The sequence below is a fragment of the Mus caroli genome, chromosome 3, assembly GCF_900094665.2.
Source record: "Mus caroli chromosome 3, CAROLI_EIJ_v1.1, whole genome shotgun sequence".
In the NCBI taxonomy this organism is placed as follows: Eukaryota; Metazoa; Chordata; class Mammalia; order Rodentia; family Muridae; genus Mus; species Mus caroli.
Window position 1 is genome coordinate 148,139,768 of NC_034572.1, and position 20,483 is coordinate 148,160,250.

The 20,483-nt window shown below is 39.2% G+C and overlaps 2 protein-coding genes across 2 annotated transcripts in view; both read left to right on the forward strand.

Annotated features, from left to right (window-relative positions):
• Lrriq3 (leucine rich repeats and IQ motif containing 3) overlaps window positions 1–8,880 on the forward strand; it is an 86,337-nt gene extending 77,457 nt beyond the window's left edge. Inside the window, exons 7-8 of the mRNA XM_021158005.1 lie at window positions 2,257–2,983; window positions 8,196–8,880. Coding sequence (XP_021013664.1) covers window positions 2,257–2,983; window positions 8,196–8,373 — 905 coding nt within the window. The 3' untranslated portion in view covers window positions 8,374–8,880. The remainder of the gene's footprint in view (window positions 1–2,256; window positions 2,984–8,195) is intronic.
• A 7,920-nt stretch (window positions 8,881–16,800) lies between these two features.
• On the forward strand, window positions 16,801–18,527 carry LOC110291067 (phosphoglycerate kinase 1). The gene has a single exon (XM_021158006.2). The coding sequence runs from the start codon at window positions 16,840–16,842 to the stop codon at window positions 18,088–18,090; it is 1,251 nt and encodes a 416-aa protein (XP_021013665.1). The 5' UTR covers window positions 16,801–16,839; the 3' UTR covers window positions 18,091–18,527.
• The last annotated feature ends 1,956 nt before the right edge of the window (window positions 18,528–20,483 follow it).

The following is a 20,483-nucleotide window of genomic DNA, read 5'->3' on the forward strand; positions in this document are numbered from 1 at the left end:
CTGCTGTGTGTGTGTGCACAGGGGTACCAGGTGCAGAAGGACTGCTGTGTGTGTGCAGAGGGGTCCCAGGTACAGAAGGACTGCTGTGTGTGTGTAGAGGGGTCCCAGGTACAGAAGGACTGCTGTGTGTGTGCAGAGGGGTCCCAGGTACAGAAGAACTGCTGTGTATTTGTGCAGAGGGGTCCCAGGTACAGATGAACTCCTGGTCTATTCAAGTAGACAGTGGGATGTGGCTCTGTCATCACCAACAGGGATTTCACTATCTTGCATTTTCCATTTTTCATATTTACTTTTGGATCATTTGTGTCTGTATTGTCAAATATTGCATTTGAATTGTTGTGTTTAATTTATTTTTTTTATAGTACACATAGCTTGATCTCATCATGAGGATACTCTTTGGGCCTTTAGTTAAAATCCCTGTCATTTTTCTATATACCTCTCATCTGTTGCTCTTTGCATCCTGCTCTTTGTTACAGCCAAATTTGTTTCTATGACCCTACCACCATCTGTTTGAGCACTTTAACTTAAAGGCTCTAAAGGAATCCTCCAATAGGAGTGATTTTAAAATTCACCAAATAGGGTCCCCAAGGAAAGAGCTAGAGAAAGGACCACAGGAGCTGAAGGGGTTTGCAGCCCCATAGGAGGAACAACAAGATGAACTAACCAGCATCCCCAGAGTTTCCTGGGACTGAACCACCCACCAAAGAAAACATATGGTGGCTCCAGCTGCATATGTAGCAGAGGATGGCCTAGTTGGTCATTAATGGGAGGAGAGGCCCTTGGTTCTATGAATGCTCTATGCCCCAGTATAGAGGAATGCCAGGACCAGGAAGCAGGAGTGGGTGGGTTGGTGAGCAGGGGGAGGGCAGAGCAGAGAGGGGGTTTTTGGGAGGGGAAACCAGGAAAGGGGATAACATTTGAAACATAAATAAAGAAAATATCTAATTAAACAAATCACTAAATAGAGTCACAGAGCTGCATGCTGAAGCCGTGGAGGCAGTCTCATGCAGGAACCCTTTTCTTTCCTGAGACTTGTGAGTGTATTTTATGTCTATTTGTTCTTGTTCATCAATAGGTTTATAAAGAGTACATATGGGAACAATGGGATATTACCATTGTATTTGTCAGACTTGTTGTCCTAACCAATAGCCTAGAAATGGATATGGTTCCATGCATGATTTCCATTTATTTCTGGCTTCATCAGAGTCCTAACTGGACAGCTCTTGTGTGTGATTAGTGTTGCAGCTGCTGGTCAATTACCAGAGACTCTTTTGTCCCACAGCTCCACCATGAGATGGGATGTTTTATCCTTTTGTGTGTAAAGGGATAGAACGGAAATGAGAAGACAGCAGAGGAGAAATGTGTTCTCTAAAAGCCTTGAATAAGATGAGACAGTGCGTTTTTGTGTAGTAGTGAGATCCAGCTTATCCTGATAGGCAGTGGCAAAGAAGCTGCACCTTGTGTCTTTTTATTTTTGTGTCTTTGATGGCAGCTACAAGTTTTCACTGTAGTTAGAAACACAATGTAACTAATTGCAACACTGTTGGAAAACACAGAACCCTGTTAAGTTGTAATATTTGCTCTAAAGTTTCCAGCCCAAGATCCCTCAACTCACAAACTTAGCAAGTTCACGAAACTAACAACTGATCAGGAGAATGATTGTAAAAAAATGGTGCAGCCAACAACAACAATAGAGCACTGACCATTCCAGACCGTCTCCAAATTGGCAAATTATAAACTGTAATGAATTCATCTGCTCACAGCACAGAACAGATCACTCTGGGTGCCCAATGATGATAGGTGCTGCCTGACTCGGGACCTGTTTTCTCATGGTTTTCTTTTTAGTAAACTGTATATACATTTCTGTGTATAAGTATATAAAAATGATGTCTAACTGCATGAAACATATCACTGAGTATATAAAATTATGTTTCAAGCACATAAAACCATGTCTGAGACCATCTTCTTAGTAATAAGTACTATGTCTAAGTACCACATGCAAGAGAATGGTAATAGTGAGGCTGTGCAAGTCAAGTTCTCACAAGAAAGGATACAAGGAACAGCAAATTATAGGAGGCACATTTACATGGAACAAGGCTGTAATGGTGGTTTTCTTTCTCATATCTGAAGGTGGAACATGGAGAAATGTGCTTGAAGTTATTAAGCTCCTCACAATGTGTTTGATGTAGCTTCCAGTGTATTTGAAGTGAAAATAAGGTCAGCTCTTATGCTGTCTGTCTGTCTCCTCTGATACAGGTCAGAAGGCGATGAAAGCTGAGTCTGAGGACGAGGAAGTGGACACTGAGTTTAGGATATCTGCCATGAAGATCCCTCTGTATTCCTCCAGATCACTCAAGTATGGGGCAATGCTGAAGGAGATGAAATGGGACTATTTCCCAGAATACCTACAGCCGTTTCCTGCCACTCGTCAAAGGCCACCAGTTAAAAGAGAGACTCTATGGAAGCTAAAGAAAAGGAGAGAGTTTCTAGCCACACAGAGGGCTGGCATGAAGCTCCACATGTTTGATGATGTTGATAAATATTACTCAGAACAAAAACAGCACGAGGAAGAAGCAAGAAAATTTGCAGCCATGGTTGCAGCACAAGTTACCCAGGAAAGAGCTGGTGTCAACATTAGAGAAAAGTTAAATAAGAAAATTTATATGACAAGGAAAATAATGGAAAAGGATAATGAGACAATCCAGAAAGGCTTACAGCAAATTTGGAGGGAGAGACTCGCCTACCTGGAAAAAGTTAGAGAGCGGAAATTTATGTTTCTAGCTGAAAAAAAACTAAATGCTGCAGACCAGTCTTTAGTTATTTCCCTCAACAACGAGAGGTCCATTCTGCTCAAAGGAATCACCCAAGTTGAAAGACTGAAGAAAAACATGTCTGAAAAAAAAGCAAAGCACTTAGATGTTATTGAGAAATGGGAGGAACAAAAATATAAACAGGATTTGTTGATGGAAATGAAGAAACTAAGGTAAGTTCATGTCTCACGCAGAACAAGCCCTCACTCGGTCTACAGTGATTTATAAAGCCAGCGCTGAGTTCTGTCCTTGATACTTCATACTTTGGAAAACACAAGCAAACTAAAGGGTGACAATTATGTGCTGAGTCCTTACCAAGAATTGAGAATCAAAAGAACTCCCCCCTCTCTTAGCATTACCCAGGAAAACCTGCTGAGTTACAGTTGCACAGTCAGCCACTGCTGCCCCACCTCTGGCCAGTGCTGGGAACATGATCCAGCTCCCTCTTACACAGCTTGGGGGCTTCTCCTCTTTGGATTTCTAAAGAAAATCTGGGATAGAGACATCTTTGTTATTCTTTGTCTCTTCTGATTTAAAGTAGCATAGTCTCAAAGAGTTCACATGACCTCTCTCACCCAGAGAGTTCACACCCCTCTCACCCAGAGAGTTCACACGACCCCTCTCACCCCAACCTCTATTTCTACTCCAGGCTTTCCTGAACTCATTTCCATTTATCACCCTGGAAATCTTAACTAATTCTATTCATTTGTTTGAGACAGGGCCACAAATAGCTCAGGCTGGCTTCAGGTTCTGTGTAGAAGAGAGTGACCTTGCACTTCTAACTCTCCTGCCTCCACCTCAAGAGGGCTGGAATTTCAGGAATGTGTCACCATGCCAAGTTCATGTGGTGCTAGGGTTGAAGCCAGAACTTCCTATATGCTAGGCAAGCACTATGTCTACAGAATTGTATCGATTTCCCTTAATAGTCCTGCTCATATAATTCTGACTGACGTGGGTTCTTTGCCATTATTCATAGAATGATATTTGATCTCTGAATGATGTTTTAGGCAATATATTTTGTTTTAGCCCAGAGTCCTCTTACACTAAAGTTTCCAGTGTAGTTTTAACCTCTTGCCATAACAACAGGACTTCTCATAGAGAGCTTTCCACTTCACATCCAACTTTGTATTAACTTATCCTTCAGACTTTACTCTTAGTATTTTATTTTCCTAAGATATGCACTCTGCTAGGGCATGGCATGCCTACAGTTTGAAGGAGGCTAAATAATCATAATCATCTGTATTATGGGAAGAATTTCAATACTTTATGTTATCCATGGAGTGAGAAGCTTCTATCAGTATATTCACGAACATGGCACGTAGATGACCATTTCCTCTGCGCCTCTACCTGTTGTCTCTACACTCTCCATGTATAATGCAAAGAATGCACCATAGGGGGGAAATCATATATTGTTATCCACCCTATAGTAACTAGCTCCAAAGGCATTTTCACTTTTTAACCGTTGAATTTTTGCTATTTCATAGTTTTCTAGTTTTTAAAGTTTAATTTCTTTTCATACAACATATTTTGATTAGGTTATTTCTTCTTCCAGCTCCTCCCCAAACCTTGCCACCTCCCTAGCCAACTCTCTCTCTCTCTCTCTCTCTCTCTCACACACACACACACACACACACACACACACACACACACACACACAAAACAAAAGAGCAATATGACCAAAGCAAATGCACAAGCCAAATGAAGCAAAGGTCCATAGTTGGGACCAATGCTGAAGCACCTGAGCTCTCAGAGGACATTCTGCATTCATGTTGCAGTGTCCATTGTGGTCTTTTTATCCCTACTTATAAAGCTGTACTCCAAACAGCATCTTGTATATTTATATCCTCCAAATTGATATAGACAGCTACCCTGTTTACAGGACAAGAACATGTTAGGGCTCCAATAACTTGTCCTCATATACACATAAAGGACCTCTATTCACTAGAGACTGCTCTGTCTCTGAGCAATTAATCTTTTGTTATTTATTTGTGGCCAAAATCTATCAACTCTTTTATTCCTTTGCCTTCAGTACATGCATGCTTAAACTCTGTGGTAACACTCATCTGCCTCATGTCTACCTTGTACATTTCCTGTCCACTGTAGGATCCATGTTCCTCAGATTGTTCTGTGCATTCTGTCTTGTATCTCTATAGTCCTTCTCTGTGCTTGTCTTCACAAAGCCAACTGTCCTTTACTGCCAGTTCCTGCCTATAGGCATTTCAGCCATCTCCATCACCTAATTTTCCAGCTAGATGACATCACACTATGGCTGTTATAAACCCAACTTCAGTTGCTCACTCTTTCTCCTACAACCTACAAAAGCAGCTTCAAGACAGCATCAAATGTAAAGCTTCAGATACAAGCACCACTGCATTCTCAAGTTCCCTGTATTCTATTTACTATAGATTAAACTTCTTCTCACCACCATATACATTAAGTTATAGGTGGTGTAGATTCTGTGTCTTGTACTTCAGGGCAAAACTCTACTTTTCTTGTTTAAAGTCAATGTTATTTCCTACTATGAATGTTACTGGTATAGAAAATTGCGATTGTATGAAATGTGTATCTTAGTTTGAGAAAAACTGGAAGTGTAATATCTTCAAATTCTTGAACATGGTACAATTCCCTTTAGTTTCAGCCTGCTTTATTATCAGCGACATTGTATTTGATATACAAAAGTCTGTTAGAAGGATTGAACATAGAAGATGGTGACCGGGCTCTAGTCCTCAGAGAGGTGGCAATGCTAAGTGGCCATGCTGTTGTACCTGCTGGTGGAAGGGACTTGTAAAAGTATCCTTAGTTAGTTAATCCACATTAAAAGGGTTATCTTGGGTTATACAAATGGGCCTAAGTAATCACTTTGGCTTTTCAATGCAGAGACATCATTTTAGTTATAGACATGCTATAGCATTTCTTAAATATCCATAACTGTTGGTTTTACTTTTATGATCAGTATAATTGACTTTCCTTTCCAATTATTGGATCCCGACATGTCCAAGTACAATTGACTCACATGTATTGATCGTTCATTGATTCTTTTAAATAGTCAAGTTTGCCCATAGCTAGTGACCTTTACCTTTTACGTGATGATTTCAGCACGGTACTTTTAACTTCCGCGTTGCTTTTCTGTGTATGTTGAAAGAATGTTTTGCTTTGATTTCTACTCAGCTGCATGAGCATCTATGAGCATTATCTGTGTTCTAAATTGAGAACTGACCTGGAAACATCCGGTTTCTTTAACAAGTTAGTGATGTCACATGATGTTTTCCTGGACTCTGTCATATGAGAGGGCATGTAATGTTTTGCTGAAAACAGACACTTGAAGGGGCAAGTAATAGAATATAAGTAAAACCCCACAATCAGTCAGAGGAGGGTCTTGCATTACAGTGCTGTACAATGCTTTACTTCTTCACTGGTCTTATCTTCTCTTCACTGGTCTCCCTTCTTTGCTGGTTTTGCTAATTCTCACTTTGTATAGAGAAATGTGCCAAAGAACTCGTGGTATTCTGGCTGATTCTGGCCACTTCTGCTGGCCTGTGCTGATTTGGCAGAGCCTTGCTATTTCTGTTGGACTGAGCAGCTTGTACTGACTTGTTTGCTATTGTACTGGACTGCTGGTATCCTGACAGCAAAGAGTGGAATTGCTCCAAAGAATTACTACTAAACAGATCCACAACTCCCTTGTCTATTAACCTTCTTTCTCCTCTACTCTGGTAGGTAGGCTAGAAGGGAGTTTGAAGCATATAAGAACCCCAAATAAAGTAAGTTTTGTAAACTCTAAGCCTACAGAGAACAGAGTAGCTAATGTCAACTGAGTAATTGTCCAATGGTACGCATGTCTTTGTTTTTTGTATTGTTTTGTTTTGTTTTTTCCCCCAGCACTGGAGTTTGAAGCAGAGCTTATGCCAGTCAGAAGCTCTGCCCTTGTGCTGCATATTCTGTCCTGTTCAATTATTTCATACTAAACTTCTAAGCTGTATTGTCCCCTTCATGATGACGAAGAAAACATAAATACTGCATCCAAAATTGCATCCCTTAAATTTCATAGATGGATTTTACACACCAAAAGAATGTCTGTCAAACCTGTCTTGCTCCAAGAACCATTAACAGGTTCTCTTCATATCCAACTCCCTGGAAGTGATCACGTGAAAGCCCTGAGAATGAGTGTCTCCAACGAGAACTGTAACCTCTTTCCATCTGATGTTTTTTCTTATGTTTTCCATTAACTATTCAGTAAAGGGACTCATTAAAGGAAGACCAGTGCATCTTCAAAGAATTTACAATGTGTAACTCATTTTGTCTTCTACTCAATGAACACTATAAGTTAGACTATCTAGTTCTCAAAGACTAGAAAATGAGGGAGAGAGAATTTTTTAAAAATGTATCCAAAATCCAGTTATTAAGTTGAAAGCTTATTACTCAATTTTTATATTCACCCTCTGAGTCAAGATTTCTGATTATACATATGAAGAGATATAGTGCTTCATGGATCAGACTGGGGAATTTTGCCAAAATTGAACTGAGCAGAGAAAGAATAATGTCACTTCTCAGAACACTTTTTGATATACTGGTCTTTCTGCCTCAGTTTTAACCATTCATGGTATCTGAAATGGTTTAGACAAAATGATCTGTCCATAATTCTTTGCCTGGAAATGTGTATATATATTTGAAGTCTCTGGGTTATTTTATGTTTGAAAATTCTTTTGAAAATTGAAAATTTTTTCTCTCTCTCCTTATTTTATGGGCTTCATTATTAACATTTCCTTCACTTCTTATCTTACATTGTCTCGTTCCATAACTGGTTTCTTGTTTTAGCTAAGTATTTGATGCAAGTACTCACTGCATCTTTCTCTTATGCCTGTGCACTTTCACTGATGATATTCTTCTACTTTCCTTTCAGTTTGAAGCATGTAGAGATACTTTTATGCTTTAACAATGAGTGAATGAATGAATGAATGAGTGAGTATTGATGAATAATGTGTCTTCCTTGTTAGGACATTCTCTGGGTGTGGTATGGTAATCTGATCTAGGTCTCTCTAATTTAGAATATGTATTCCTCTAGTGGAGTTGCTGTAACAAAAATATCATTGGCTGAGCAGCCTACGTAAATGGGACTTTTTTTCTCTTAAGTTCCAAGAAGTCTGACATGGAAGTAGAATTGTTGGAGGAGTCTCAGATTTTTGCAATGAAAACTTCTCATAAATATTAGCATGATATACATTGAATATTATTTAGCAATGTAGTAATATTATGTGAACTAAGCTTTGTCCTTCTTCTGCTTATGAATGTCTGTTTAGAAAGCATCCAGTTTCATCTATACACCCCAGCTTGTATGGCTTTTGTAAACTAAAATGATCTTATTTGACTTTTCTTTTTGCCTTGTAGGGTGGAAGAAATCCAGAAAAGGCACTGTGAAGAGAAATTTGTTATTGATACACTCATCTTACAAAAAGGCCATGAAAGACTTGAGGAGGCTAAAGCAAAAGTTGAATATATTAAGACATTTTATACCTCTAAGTCTCACAAAAGGAGGAAAAATGAAGCAATGCCAGATCACATCTGATGATAGTTGTAAATTGTGACCACTATTTTTACTTAAGGGATCTCAAGGTCATACTGGGAAGACATGCTCTCCACAAGACAGATCTAGGATAGCTAGGTTCAGGATCAGAGAGAAGATATCCCCAGATGTTTCTGGTACTGACTACAATGCAAATCCTGTTGATTTTGCACCCATGAACGGTAACTATGTATCTATGTGCCCAAGAGGGTCTCAAAGCTGTATGAGTTCCTCATAGAAAACTCTTTCAAAGACTGCAGATTTTCATTGCTCTAACAATGACAAGTTGTAAAGCTACTTTCAATATTCTCTGGTAATTTTTTACCTTATTGCCAAACTTTATTAAAATATTATATGCAGTGAAAACTTTAATTACCAAAGTTCATATATTGAAATATATATCCTATTTATCTTATTAAAATAATTTTTAAATGTTTTGTTTTCAAAATAAAACCTTCACCACTGTATCAGCTACTTATATTAATAAAAATTAAAAGACATATTATGGAAATAGAACATTCTACCATCATCCTTGAAGATACTACTGTGTTTACTTTTGATGTGTTTGTCCTTTTAGCAGAGATATAAGCATGGGAAAGAAAGAAAAGAAACAAAAGGAAAATATATGAAAGTATATCATGGCAATCACAAACTATACAGAAATTCCACTTAAGTGTTTCACATTAGTGGTAGAATATTTGAAAAACAGGAAACATTAAAAGTAAATATATCTTGTTTAGTATCCTTTCACCATCTAGGACAATAAACTCAATAAACTCATTGTGACATCACTGGGTGGGGTACCATTCAAAACTCTTAATTTCTACCAGCTATAGGCATAGACTTTAAAAGCAGTAGTATTTCAGGTGCTCTCTGATTTTATCAGTCTATTATAATTTTATAAAGATGAAGTGTTCTACAAATGCAATTCTTCAAGTGTGCTTCAATGCTGGACTGTTATCAAATGTGAGTATTGCTTTCCAAAAATGCTAGCTATCTATTTAAGTCCACAAAACTAGTTCCACTGTCCTGCTAATTAGCAGATGAGTAACAAGCAATTCATTTGGTATTTTTAATCATTCTGTAGAGAGCAGACTACAGAAAGCCACACAGATCATTCTTTCACAGCAAGTGGGTAAATGATCAAATGTCTGTCACTCCTGTTTTCCATTCACTTTTGAATGTTATATATATGTTTCATACATTTATCAAAATAGTAATCTATAGCAGTTCATGCTATTTGAAGATTTAGACGTGGAAAGAAAGGTATATCAGACAGCATGGTGTTCTGACATAGTGAGCACTTCCTGAATGCCAGTCCATCGAGGTACAGGTGAGTGTGCTGCTCCACTCACAGGAGCATTTGTTAAGTCTGTAAGCACTCTGTACATACTCAACAAACACAGAAATGCTCACTCATGGGATGTATGAAGAACAATTTATTCATTTGGTATTGATATTGACTATGTATTTTTCTCTTCTCCCACCCTGTATTTTAAAATTTTTATCTCATAACATACAGCCAAGAAATTCTTGACCACTTCTACTCAACTCTTAGCTAACAGGCAAAGAATATTCTACTCTCTAGGCCAGAATGCTTTTTCTGTATGTATGTGCTCTCATTATGTGCTGCCTTAAGTTTGATCTCATTATTCCTCACTGTTCACATTTTGAAGTATCTCAAATCTGTGTCCTATGTCGTATCTCTAGTAATGATGTCTTCCATATTTCCAAAAATTTAAACATAATGTCCTTCATTTGAGGCCTGAAAAGATTTTAAAGTACATATTAAAATTAAAGTCCTTTCTGTTTTACACCATTCTTTTTTACTCCCCCACTGTGAGCCTCCAGTACCTCCCAGCATCATACATATGTGACAGTTTATGTGGCCTCCTGTTATACAAGCTTAGAGGATAACTGACTTCCTTTTCTAATTATTAGATATTTTATCCCATCAGTTCTGCCATCCAAAAGTCAATATAGTAGAATGGCTAGCTTTTATCCAGTGCTGTTTCCTTATTTCTGGAGTTTCCATCCCAGCCTCCCTTTCAATGATTCAATCATACATTTAAGTTGTAAGTGATATGTGCTATCCAGTGTGCCTGTGGGTGGATCTTTCATGATTTTATCTGTATTTGCCCAGTTGTTAAGACAAGTTAAGGGCCACTGATCCACTACTTGGAAAGTCTTTGTGCTCCTGATTTGCTTGGAGTGTATTATACTAATTGGCACTTGTTAATTACATTTGGGTGGGAACTAACAAGTAATTTTAAAAATTCTTCTCTCATACAATACATCCTAATCTCAATTTGTCTGCCTTCTAATTCCCCTGTACATGCCCATATCTCCCCTAGATATACTGTTCCTCAATTTTTCTTCAGAAAACAGCAGGAGGTCTCCTAGTGATAATAACACAGCATAACAAGATGCAATAAGACCAGGCACAATGATCAAATCAAGGCTGGATTAGATAACACAGTAAGAGGAATGGGGTCAGAAGTGCAGACAAGAGAGTCAGAGACAACTCTACTTAATGGTTAGGAGTTCACACATACACACACACACACACATACACACAAACACATACACACCATACTACATGTGTGTGCCCACATGAAATACTTTAAAAAATATAGGTAACATTCTTAAAAGAATAAATCTCAAAGTAGTGTTAGTTTGCATGTTTGCATTTCTCAGACACCTAACGATATTGAACGTTTTTTTAAAAAGTTTCCCATCCCATTTACAATCAACAAATACTTTTGTGGATGCCAATAAGTGCTTACTGACAGGAGCCTGATATAGCTGCCTCCTGAAAGGCTCTGCCAGTGCCTAACAAATACAGAGGTGTATGCTTGGAGCCTACCTACCATTGGACGGAGCACAGGGTCCCCAATGAAGGAGTTAGAGAAAGGAACCAAGGAGCTGAAGGGATTAGCAGCCCCATAGGAGGAATAACAATATGAACTAACCAGTACCCCCAGAGCTCCCAGGAACTAAAACACCAACCAAAGTGTTGGTGGGACTCATGGCTCCAACCTCATATGTAGCAGAGGATGGCCTACTTGGTCATCAATGGAAGGAGAGGCCCTTGGTCCTGTGAAGGTTCTATGCTCCAGTGTTCTATGCCAGGGCCAGGAATCAGGAGTGGGTGGGTTGGTGAGCAAGGGGAGGGAGGAGGGTATAGTAGGCTTTATGAGGGGAAACCAGGAAAGGGATAACACTTGGAATGTAAATAAAGAAAATATCTAATAAAAAACATTGAAAAGAAAAAAAGTTTTTCCTCAGCCATTAAATTTCATCTTTTGAAAACTCATAGTTTTATATACCATTTTAAATTTGGATTATTAACTTCCTTGATGTGCAGCTTTTTTCAGTTGTTTATATGTTTTAGATACTAATATTCTTTATATATATATACATAAAATTGTTTAATTCACATGTACATGTATGTTGTATATAACTATATGTATACTGTATATAATTGTATAATTATACATGTATGTATAATTGTCAAAAATCTTTCTTTCTCCATTTTGTAGACTACCACTTTGCAAATATGTTGGTGTGCTTTAATTTACAGAAGCTCTTTCACTTCCTGTGGTCTTATTTGTTAACTGAGCATTTCTTTTCCTAGGCTATTGAAGTTATTATGTTAATTCATTCCTATGCATCTACAGTGCCTCCATTGTCTGTCTTTCAGGAACTAAGAAGACAATCAATTGCCCTAGGAAAGGCAAATGTGTATGTTTTGACTCATGTAAAAAAATGTTGACATAGGACAGAGACACTTCTCTGAGGGAGTAGAGACTATCAGCATTAGGAGTGTGTAGGTGGCCTTTGTCAGATTATCTTTGCCTCAGATTGTCCCCATTGTTTAACCTGAATGTCACTTGTTTTGAGACACACCACTGAAGAAATCTTATTTTGAGCAGTGGACCATCTCATAACAACAACAATAATAACAATCAGAGAGATCAAATAATTTCATCACAGATTTCTGTTCTATAAGATCAGTCACGTCAAGTCAGCATAATTTGACTTTCTCGAGTTCCAGCTACCACATAGTCATCCATGAACAGAGGGAAGAGTTTCCCTGATGCTCACACTGGATGCTTGCTTTTGTCACTTGCCAAGTGGCTATCACAGAGTATCTATCCTGGAGGTTTTGGCAATGCCAATAACTCACCCACTGTGCACAACTGGAGCAACAGAGTGAACTTTGTGTTGTCTCTTACCATGGACCATTTTCTCTGCCATGACCCTTCCATTGGAGGGTAATAGCAGGCAATGCATCAAAGTCTGCTAATCTAGAGGCAAATTAGATTAAAGGTCAGCCATGAAACATTGAACACTCAGCCATATGGCATGTATCTTACCCAATCCTTCATTCTAGACATCTGTCTATTTGCTTAATCACCTTAGTTAGGCTATAAGACCTTTATGCTTAGGGAATGTATATTACTGTCTTCCTATTCCCATCCTCGTTAAGCAGTGTCTCGATACCAGAATATTCCTTATTTGCTTCTTACTGAGAGCATCCTCTTTAGGATGAATGTGAGCATTGAAATAATCAAATCAACCTTCTCATTTTGGTGAATTCATCTATCTACCCCAGCTTTTCTTTCAGCTATTTATGATCTCTTTGCTAAATGCATGCATTCTCAAGCCATTCAAATCTTATTTAAAATCACTTCCTCTCTAATGATGTCTATCAATCCCATATACTCAGAGTTCTGTCTCCTCATATTGCACTGCAGGTTTTGAAAATAGCTTCAACAAAGTTACCAGTGACTTTGCCTTATTTATATGGAATTTCTAGAAGCACATGATGCTACTAAATTTCTCATGTTTATTATTTTTCTTCATTTGTATTTATTTATGAGAATGTATGTTTGGCCTACGGGTGTGTCTGTGTGCGCACCATTTCAATACCTGGTATATGTAGAGGTCAGAAGTGGGTATGGGTCCTGGAACTAGAATATTATGGATGGTTATAAAATACTATGTGGGTATTAAGAAATAAATTCAGATCTTAGAGCAACAGTGTTCTTAACCACTAAGCTATCTCTCCAGTCCCCTATTCTACTTTAAAAATTATTTTTTAAATTTTTCTTTAAAATTCTTTGTTTGTATACAGTGCATCTCGATTATATATACCCTTCCCATTCCTTGAAAAACTCCCCCTGTTCGTTGTTCCAATATCACCTCCCTTCTCATTTTATTCTTTTATTTACTTTTTAACTCACTAAGGCCAGGTATTGTTGCCTATATGTGCATGGTGAGGAGACACAAGGCATGGGAAACCTACCATTAGTCACATTCTAGAAACAACGACATCTTTTCAACTATGGTTTCTAGGACACCACATGCTGTGCTTTATGAAAGTCCTAAATTTTCTTACAGTTTTAAGGATCTATTTTATTTACATTGATGCACATGCTGTGTGACTATATGCCGTGTGATGGCTGGTTCACACTACTACCAGAAGACAGTGTGAGATCCCATGGAACGGAATTAGAGATAGTTGTAGGGTGCCTGATCTTTGTGCTCAAAACTGAACAGGTCCTTTGGAAGGACAGCAGTGCTTTTACCTTCTGCTCTATCTCTCAGTCCTCCATCTTCATGTATTGATGTGAGTTGTTCTCTCCATGAATGCTGCTAAGGCTTAGATTTTTGAAAACCTACTTTGAACAAGGGTTTTCTAATGCTTTGACCCCCTTCTATCCTACCATACAAAGGTAGGGGAGAAAAGATGGTAAGTAGGACAAGGGGATGTCGACCTGTTTAGAAGTGCTGTGGGGCAATTTCAGTTTCCCTCTGTCTGGAATCAGTTCAGTGGTGTCAGGGTATACTAAGCAGCAGTGGCAAGATCCAGCAGAAAATGCCAGGCCTCCACCAAATCAGAACGAATCAGTGGGAGCGATCAGGACCAGCCTGGATGCCAGAATTCTTCACTGTGCCTTTCTCAAGGAAGTAAAGGTCAGTGAAATGAATGTGCAAGACCAATGAAGTATTGCAAAGCTAGCTGTGCAAGTGCCCCTGTCACTGTCTGTTGGGTCCTATTTATATTTTCTCAAAACATCTTGTGCCTTCCCATGGGTCTTGCCTCAGCGAAATATCATGTGAGTCCACTTTACACCCTCCACCCCCACTCCCAAACACAAGTCATGCTGAGAGCCAATCTCCAAAGTGATGGAGTTTAGGTTGGAGTCTTGAAAGGTGATGGACAAAGAAGGAGAGAATCTCATGAATGAGATACACTCTCTTATAAGAGTAGTTCTACGGTTGACTACTGCCATAAGCTATCCAAGTCTGGACATAAGCCTTCACCAGACACATAGTCTGGCTGCATTTGCCTTTGGACTTCTTGGTCTCCAAGGCTGAGGAATCAAATCATGTTTTCATGCCATAAGGTGTGTGGTGCATTGTTATATAGGTGCAAAAGCATACTGGTCACTCATCCTTGTACAGTGACCTTCTCTTTGCTCTTTAGGTTTCCAGGTTCATGGAATAGGAGGATTTAAAAAAAAAAAAAAACAACATTCATTCATGATAAAAACATTACCAGCATATTTTCTGGGCTTCTGAAAACTCTTTTCGAAAGCTATTGATTTTCTGTGTGTGTCAGTACATGGTTTGCATGTTGGGTATCTTCTTTCACCCTACTTCTAGTCTCAGAACCAGGAAGGCTCTCTCTGAACCTGGCCTTTAGTTTCTTTCCTCACTGAATCCTGCGGACCCCTTGTGATTTGCCTGTCTTTCTTCTCCTCAAACCTGGGGTTACAGGCATGTCCTGAACTTTCAGCATGTTAGATCCTCACCTCATGATTTCCATGAACTCTCATTCCCATGAGTGCATCGTGAGCACACTTACTATTTGGACATCGTTGCAGCCCCTGCTGTTGTATTTCTAACCTCACACATTGAACACGGCACTTTTATGTCTCACATGGCCCCAAAATCAACACTCAACAAGATATAACTGCCTTTTCCTCTCAGAACTTATTTTGTGGGTAATCCCTAATACCCTGTTCAACTTCAACTCTTTGTTAGCCTTATTCTCCAGTCCTGTTCTTTGTTTGTTTGTCTGTTTTCGCTGCTCTGTATAGCCTTTCCTTGTCACGTTTCATGCCTTCGTATACCTTTCCTGATGTTTCTCACTGATCCCTATTTGTCTACTTAGGACTGTCAATGGCAGCTTCCACTGTCCTCTGCTTCTGTTTTATTATCCTTGTGTATGCTTTGATTGGGTCTGGCAGCACAGAGGCTGGTTTGATTGCATTTTCTTACTGTTTCTGTGTTGTGCTTATTTGGAATTACAATTTGATTAAATACTTTTTTCACCCAGTTAACTATGGTTCCTATGTATTTGTGTTAATTGCCTTTAGTTAAGAAAGAGGATTACTTCTAATTACATTTAATTATTATACTTAATTACACTATACACTACTTAGCCCTTGCAACAGTTTCAATAGCAAAATGTTACTCTTCTATGATAATATTTTTCCCTGTATCGACAACAGGTTGAAGATTATATTCTTTAGATTGGCAAAACCAAGACAAAAAACCCACTCTTTGCCATAAGACCTTTAGATGAAAATGCCCCTGAGTACACTGGTTTGAACGAACTATTTCATTTATGTATCTGTAGCACCAACTTTTGGCTTAAAAGCCCCATTTATAGAAGAAAAAACACCCACTTTCTTCCTTTCCCACATATATGAAGAAAGAAATCTAAACCTAAAAACTGCCTTTTCTTTTACAATTTTACTTGTGAAAATGTGGTTTCTTAGATAAGAAAGAAGAGTGATTATGAGAGCTAAGTAAGGAATGAAGCACTTTATCATCATGTTGGAAAGGGCACTCCCACTCTCCCTGCATGCACAGCAGTTAACTGCTCTCTCTCTCTCTCTCTCTCTCTCTCTCTCTCTCTCTCTCTCTCTCTCTCTCTCTCTCTCTNTCTCTCTCTCTCTCTCTCTCTCTCTCTCTCTCTCTCTCTCTCTCTCTCTCCCTCTCTCTCTTTCTCTCTCTCTCTCCCGTTTCTCCTCCTTTGCTTCCCCTGCTTCCCAGCTATCAGGCAAAGCACCACAGCATCTCTCCACTAAGAGATGGATTTGGCCAAGAGAGAACCAGGTACCATCTTTCTTCCATTTGAGGAGACCCAGAGCTGTAGCTTCAAAGACCCTTATATGCAAGTTAAACAGCTGTGACTAATGTGCTTAACACAGTGTGAGACATCATGAGCAGAGCTGTACTGATGGTCTGTGTCTCTGGACATTACCCTTTTCATCTTGTACTGATAACTCATAAATGTGTCCATTATGATGAATGTTGTTTGAGGTGGTTTTCATGAGAATATCCTCTAAAGGCTCATCGACCATAAGAAAGCCCTCACTTAAATCCTTTATAACAGTTGCCTTGGCTCTTCCTCATCTCCGGGCCTCTTAACCTCACGGTGTTGCCAAAATGTCACTTTCCAACAAGCTGACTTTGGACAAGCTGGACGTGAAGGGGAAGCGGGTCGTGATGAGGGTGGACTTCAACGTTCCTATGAAGAACAACCAGATAACAAATAACCAAAGGATCAAGGCTGCTGTTCCAAGCATCAAATTCTGCTTGGACAATGGAGCNAAGTCGGTTGTCCTTATGAGCCANCTGGGCCGGCCTGATGGTGTTCCCATGCCTGACAAGTACTCCTTAGAGCCAGTTGCTGCTGAACTCAAATCTCTGCTGGGCAAGGATGTTCTGTTCTTGAAGGATTGTGTGGGCCCAGAAGTCGAGAATGCCTGTGCCAACCCAGCTGCTGGGACTGTCATCCTGCTGGAGAACCTCCGCTTTCATGTAGAGGAAGAAGGGAAGGGAAAAGATGCTTCTGGGAACAAGGTTAAAGCTGAGCCGGCCAAAATTGATGCTTTCCGAGCCTCACTGTCCAAACTAGGAGATGTCTATGTCAATGATGATTTTGGGACTGCACACCGAGCCCATAGCTCCATGGTGGGTGTGAATCTGCCACAGAAGGCTGGTGGATTTTTGATGAAGAAGGANCTGAACTACTTTGCCAAGGCTTTGGAGAGTCCAGAGCGACCCTTCCTGGCTATCTTGGGAGGAGCTAAAGTTGCAGACAAGATCCAGCTGATCAATAATATGCTAGACAAAGTCAATGAGATGATCATTGGTGGTGGAATGGCCTTTANCTTTCTTAAGGTGCTCAACAACATGGAGATTGGCACATCTCTGTATGATGAAGGAGCCAAGATTGTCAAAGGTCTCATGTCCAAAGCTGAGAAAAATGGTGTGAAGATTACCTTGCCTGTTGACTTTGTCACTGCTGACAAATTTGATGAGAATGCCAAGACTGGCCAAGCTACTTTGGCCTCNGGTATACCTGCTGGCTGGATGGGCTTGGACTGTGGTACTGAGAGCAGCAAGAAATATGCCGAGGCCGTGGCCCGAGCTAAGCAGATTGTTTGGAATGGTCCTGTTGGGGTATTTGAATGGGAAGCCTTTGCCAGGGGAACCAAGTCACTCATGGATGAGGTGGTGAAAGCCACTTCTAGGGGTTGCATCACCATCATAGGTGGTGGAGACACTGCCACTTGCTGTGCCAAATGGAACACAGAGGATAAAGTCAGCCATGTGAGCACTGGGGGCGGTGCCAGTCTAGAGCTTCTGGAAGGTAAAGTCCTTCCTGGGGTGGATGCTCTCAGCAATGTTTAGTATTTTCTTTCCTGCCTTTGGTTCCTGTGCACAGCCCCTAAGTCAACCTAGTGTTTTCCGCATCTCCTTTTGGTGTTAGCGCAAGATTCAGCTAGTGGCTGAGATGCGGCACCAGGAACCCTTAAACAGTTGCACAGCATCTCAGCTCGTCTTTACTGCATCAGGATTTGTCTGTGTTCTTCAAGATCCCATTTAAATTCCTTAGTGACTAAAACCATTGTGCATTGTAGAGGGCGTCTATTTATATTCTGCCTGAGAAAGGAAGTGAGCTTTAAAGGCTGAGCTCTCTCTCTGACATATGTAGCCTCTGGTTAGCTTCGTCACTCACTGTTCATGACTCAGCATGGCAATCTGATGAAATCCCAGCTGTAAGTCTGCAGAAGTTGATGATCTATTAAACAATAAAGATGTCCACTGAAATGGAAAAAAAAAAAAAAGAGTTGCCTTGGTCATGATGTTCCATCAGAGCAATAGAACAGTGACTAAGACACCTGTCTGAAATGTGCATTCCCTATGTGGAAAGGAGTATTGAGGTACTGGTAGGTGCTTTATATTTATATAAATACACACAGGCAAAATTGGACTGATGATAGGAAAAGGAATGATGTAATCTCTCAGGCACAAGCATCATCTCTCATGTATTATAACATAGAGGCCTACTCTCCATGCTGGGAGAGGGGCTATTTGATATTTGCAGAGCAAGACAAACAACTGATAAAAATGGAACAAGAATACACCCCAGGAGAACAGCTTGAGCTAGCCAAGACTGAAAAAGGATTCGGAACTTCTTCAATTCCTGAAGATTCCCTTCTTCAGGAAAAATACATAGAAATACAAAAGTAAAGTTAGGTACAAGTCCAACGAAGGGGCCCATAAAGGTGAGAGCTGCTAAAGCTTCACACTTATCATATTCATTACTAATATGTCCGTTTAAACAGAAGACCTAGGGTCTACTAAAGAGGAGAACAGGAAGGGCTGAGGTATCTTCTGTGTTTCTCATGGAGAGAAGCAGTCACTGACTAGGCAAGACTACAGGGCTACAATCAAATGATGAGCAATGTCTCTGAAATGACCAGTGCTCTCTAATATTGTAGTTTAATTTCTGTTGCTGTGGCAAAATTATCTGACTAAAGCAATTTAGAAGAGAAAGCGTTTTACTAGGTTATAATTCCAGATTACGGTCCATAATTGGGGTTGTGATCAAAGAAAAATATCTAAGAACACTAGTCACAGCATTTCTGCAGAGAAAGGCAGAAAGTAATCAGTGCATGGATGTTCACCTGTTTCTGTGCTTGCACTCAGATGGATTATTGTACATTTATGCAGTTTAGTACTTTCTTATTAGGGAATGGTGATGCCCACAGTGGTCACATTTTCTCATATTAATTACAACCATCCTCCTGAGATAGGTACACAAACAAATCAAATGCAAACAATTTCTCATTGAGACTCTCTTTCCATTTTTTTTTTTTTTGGATCAGGCTGACAAATAAAACTAAGCATTGCAGTTATAGAAATGATAAAATAATTTAACCTTTTTAAAACTTTGTTTACTTATTTGTGGATGTGCATTTTCTAGCAAGAGTGTGAAGGTCAGAAGACAACTTGTAGAAGTCAGTTCTCTCTGTGTTCCAGGTAAGAAACTTACGTCATGATGCTTGGCCTCAATAATCTTTACCTGCTGAGGTATTTATCAACCCCAGAGATAAAGAAATATCTCTGGTAACATACTACTATCACTGGCTTCACATCACCACTTCTGCCATACTTTCAATTTCATATGTGGTTAGCAGTCTGAAATAGGTTAAGTAATGCTCAAATATAAGTATAATATGCTGCACTAATTTTTTGTTAATTAAAATTTTAGGTCAGTTTACAAAGTAATGGATTTCATTGTAGAGTTTTCATATATAATGCATATGTATGTGTATATATATATATATATATATATATATATATATATATATATGTGTGTGTGTGTGTGTGTGTGTGTGTATACATATATACTGATGGAGGAAAATCTTACTTTGTTCTAATACAGTCCCCTCTCTTACTGTCTTCTGTGTTCCCAGATATCTAACACACACACACACACTTACATAAAAGGAGAAAGAGAGAGATGGGGATAAAAAGAGGGGGGAAGAAAGATATCTTAAGGAACATATATAAATGAGATATAATTATCTGAAGGAAGAAACAGAATCAAAATATTGTGATATCTGGGAACACAGAACAGAATAAAGGAGGGAGATGCATTAGAACATAGTAAGATTTTTTTGTCCATCACCATATATCTAGGAGTAGATATAATCTTCACAATTTTAGCATTAAAATATTGCTTTCAGAGATAAACTTATTTTATAATAATTTCCAGTTGCACTGGTTTTGTTGCA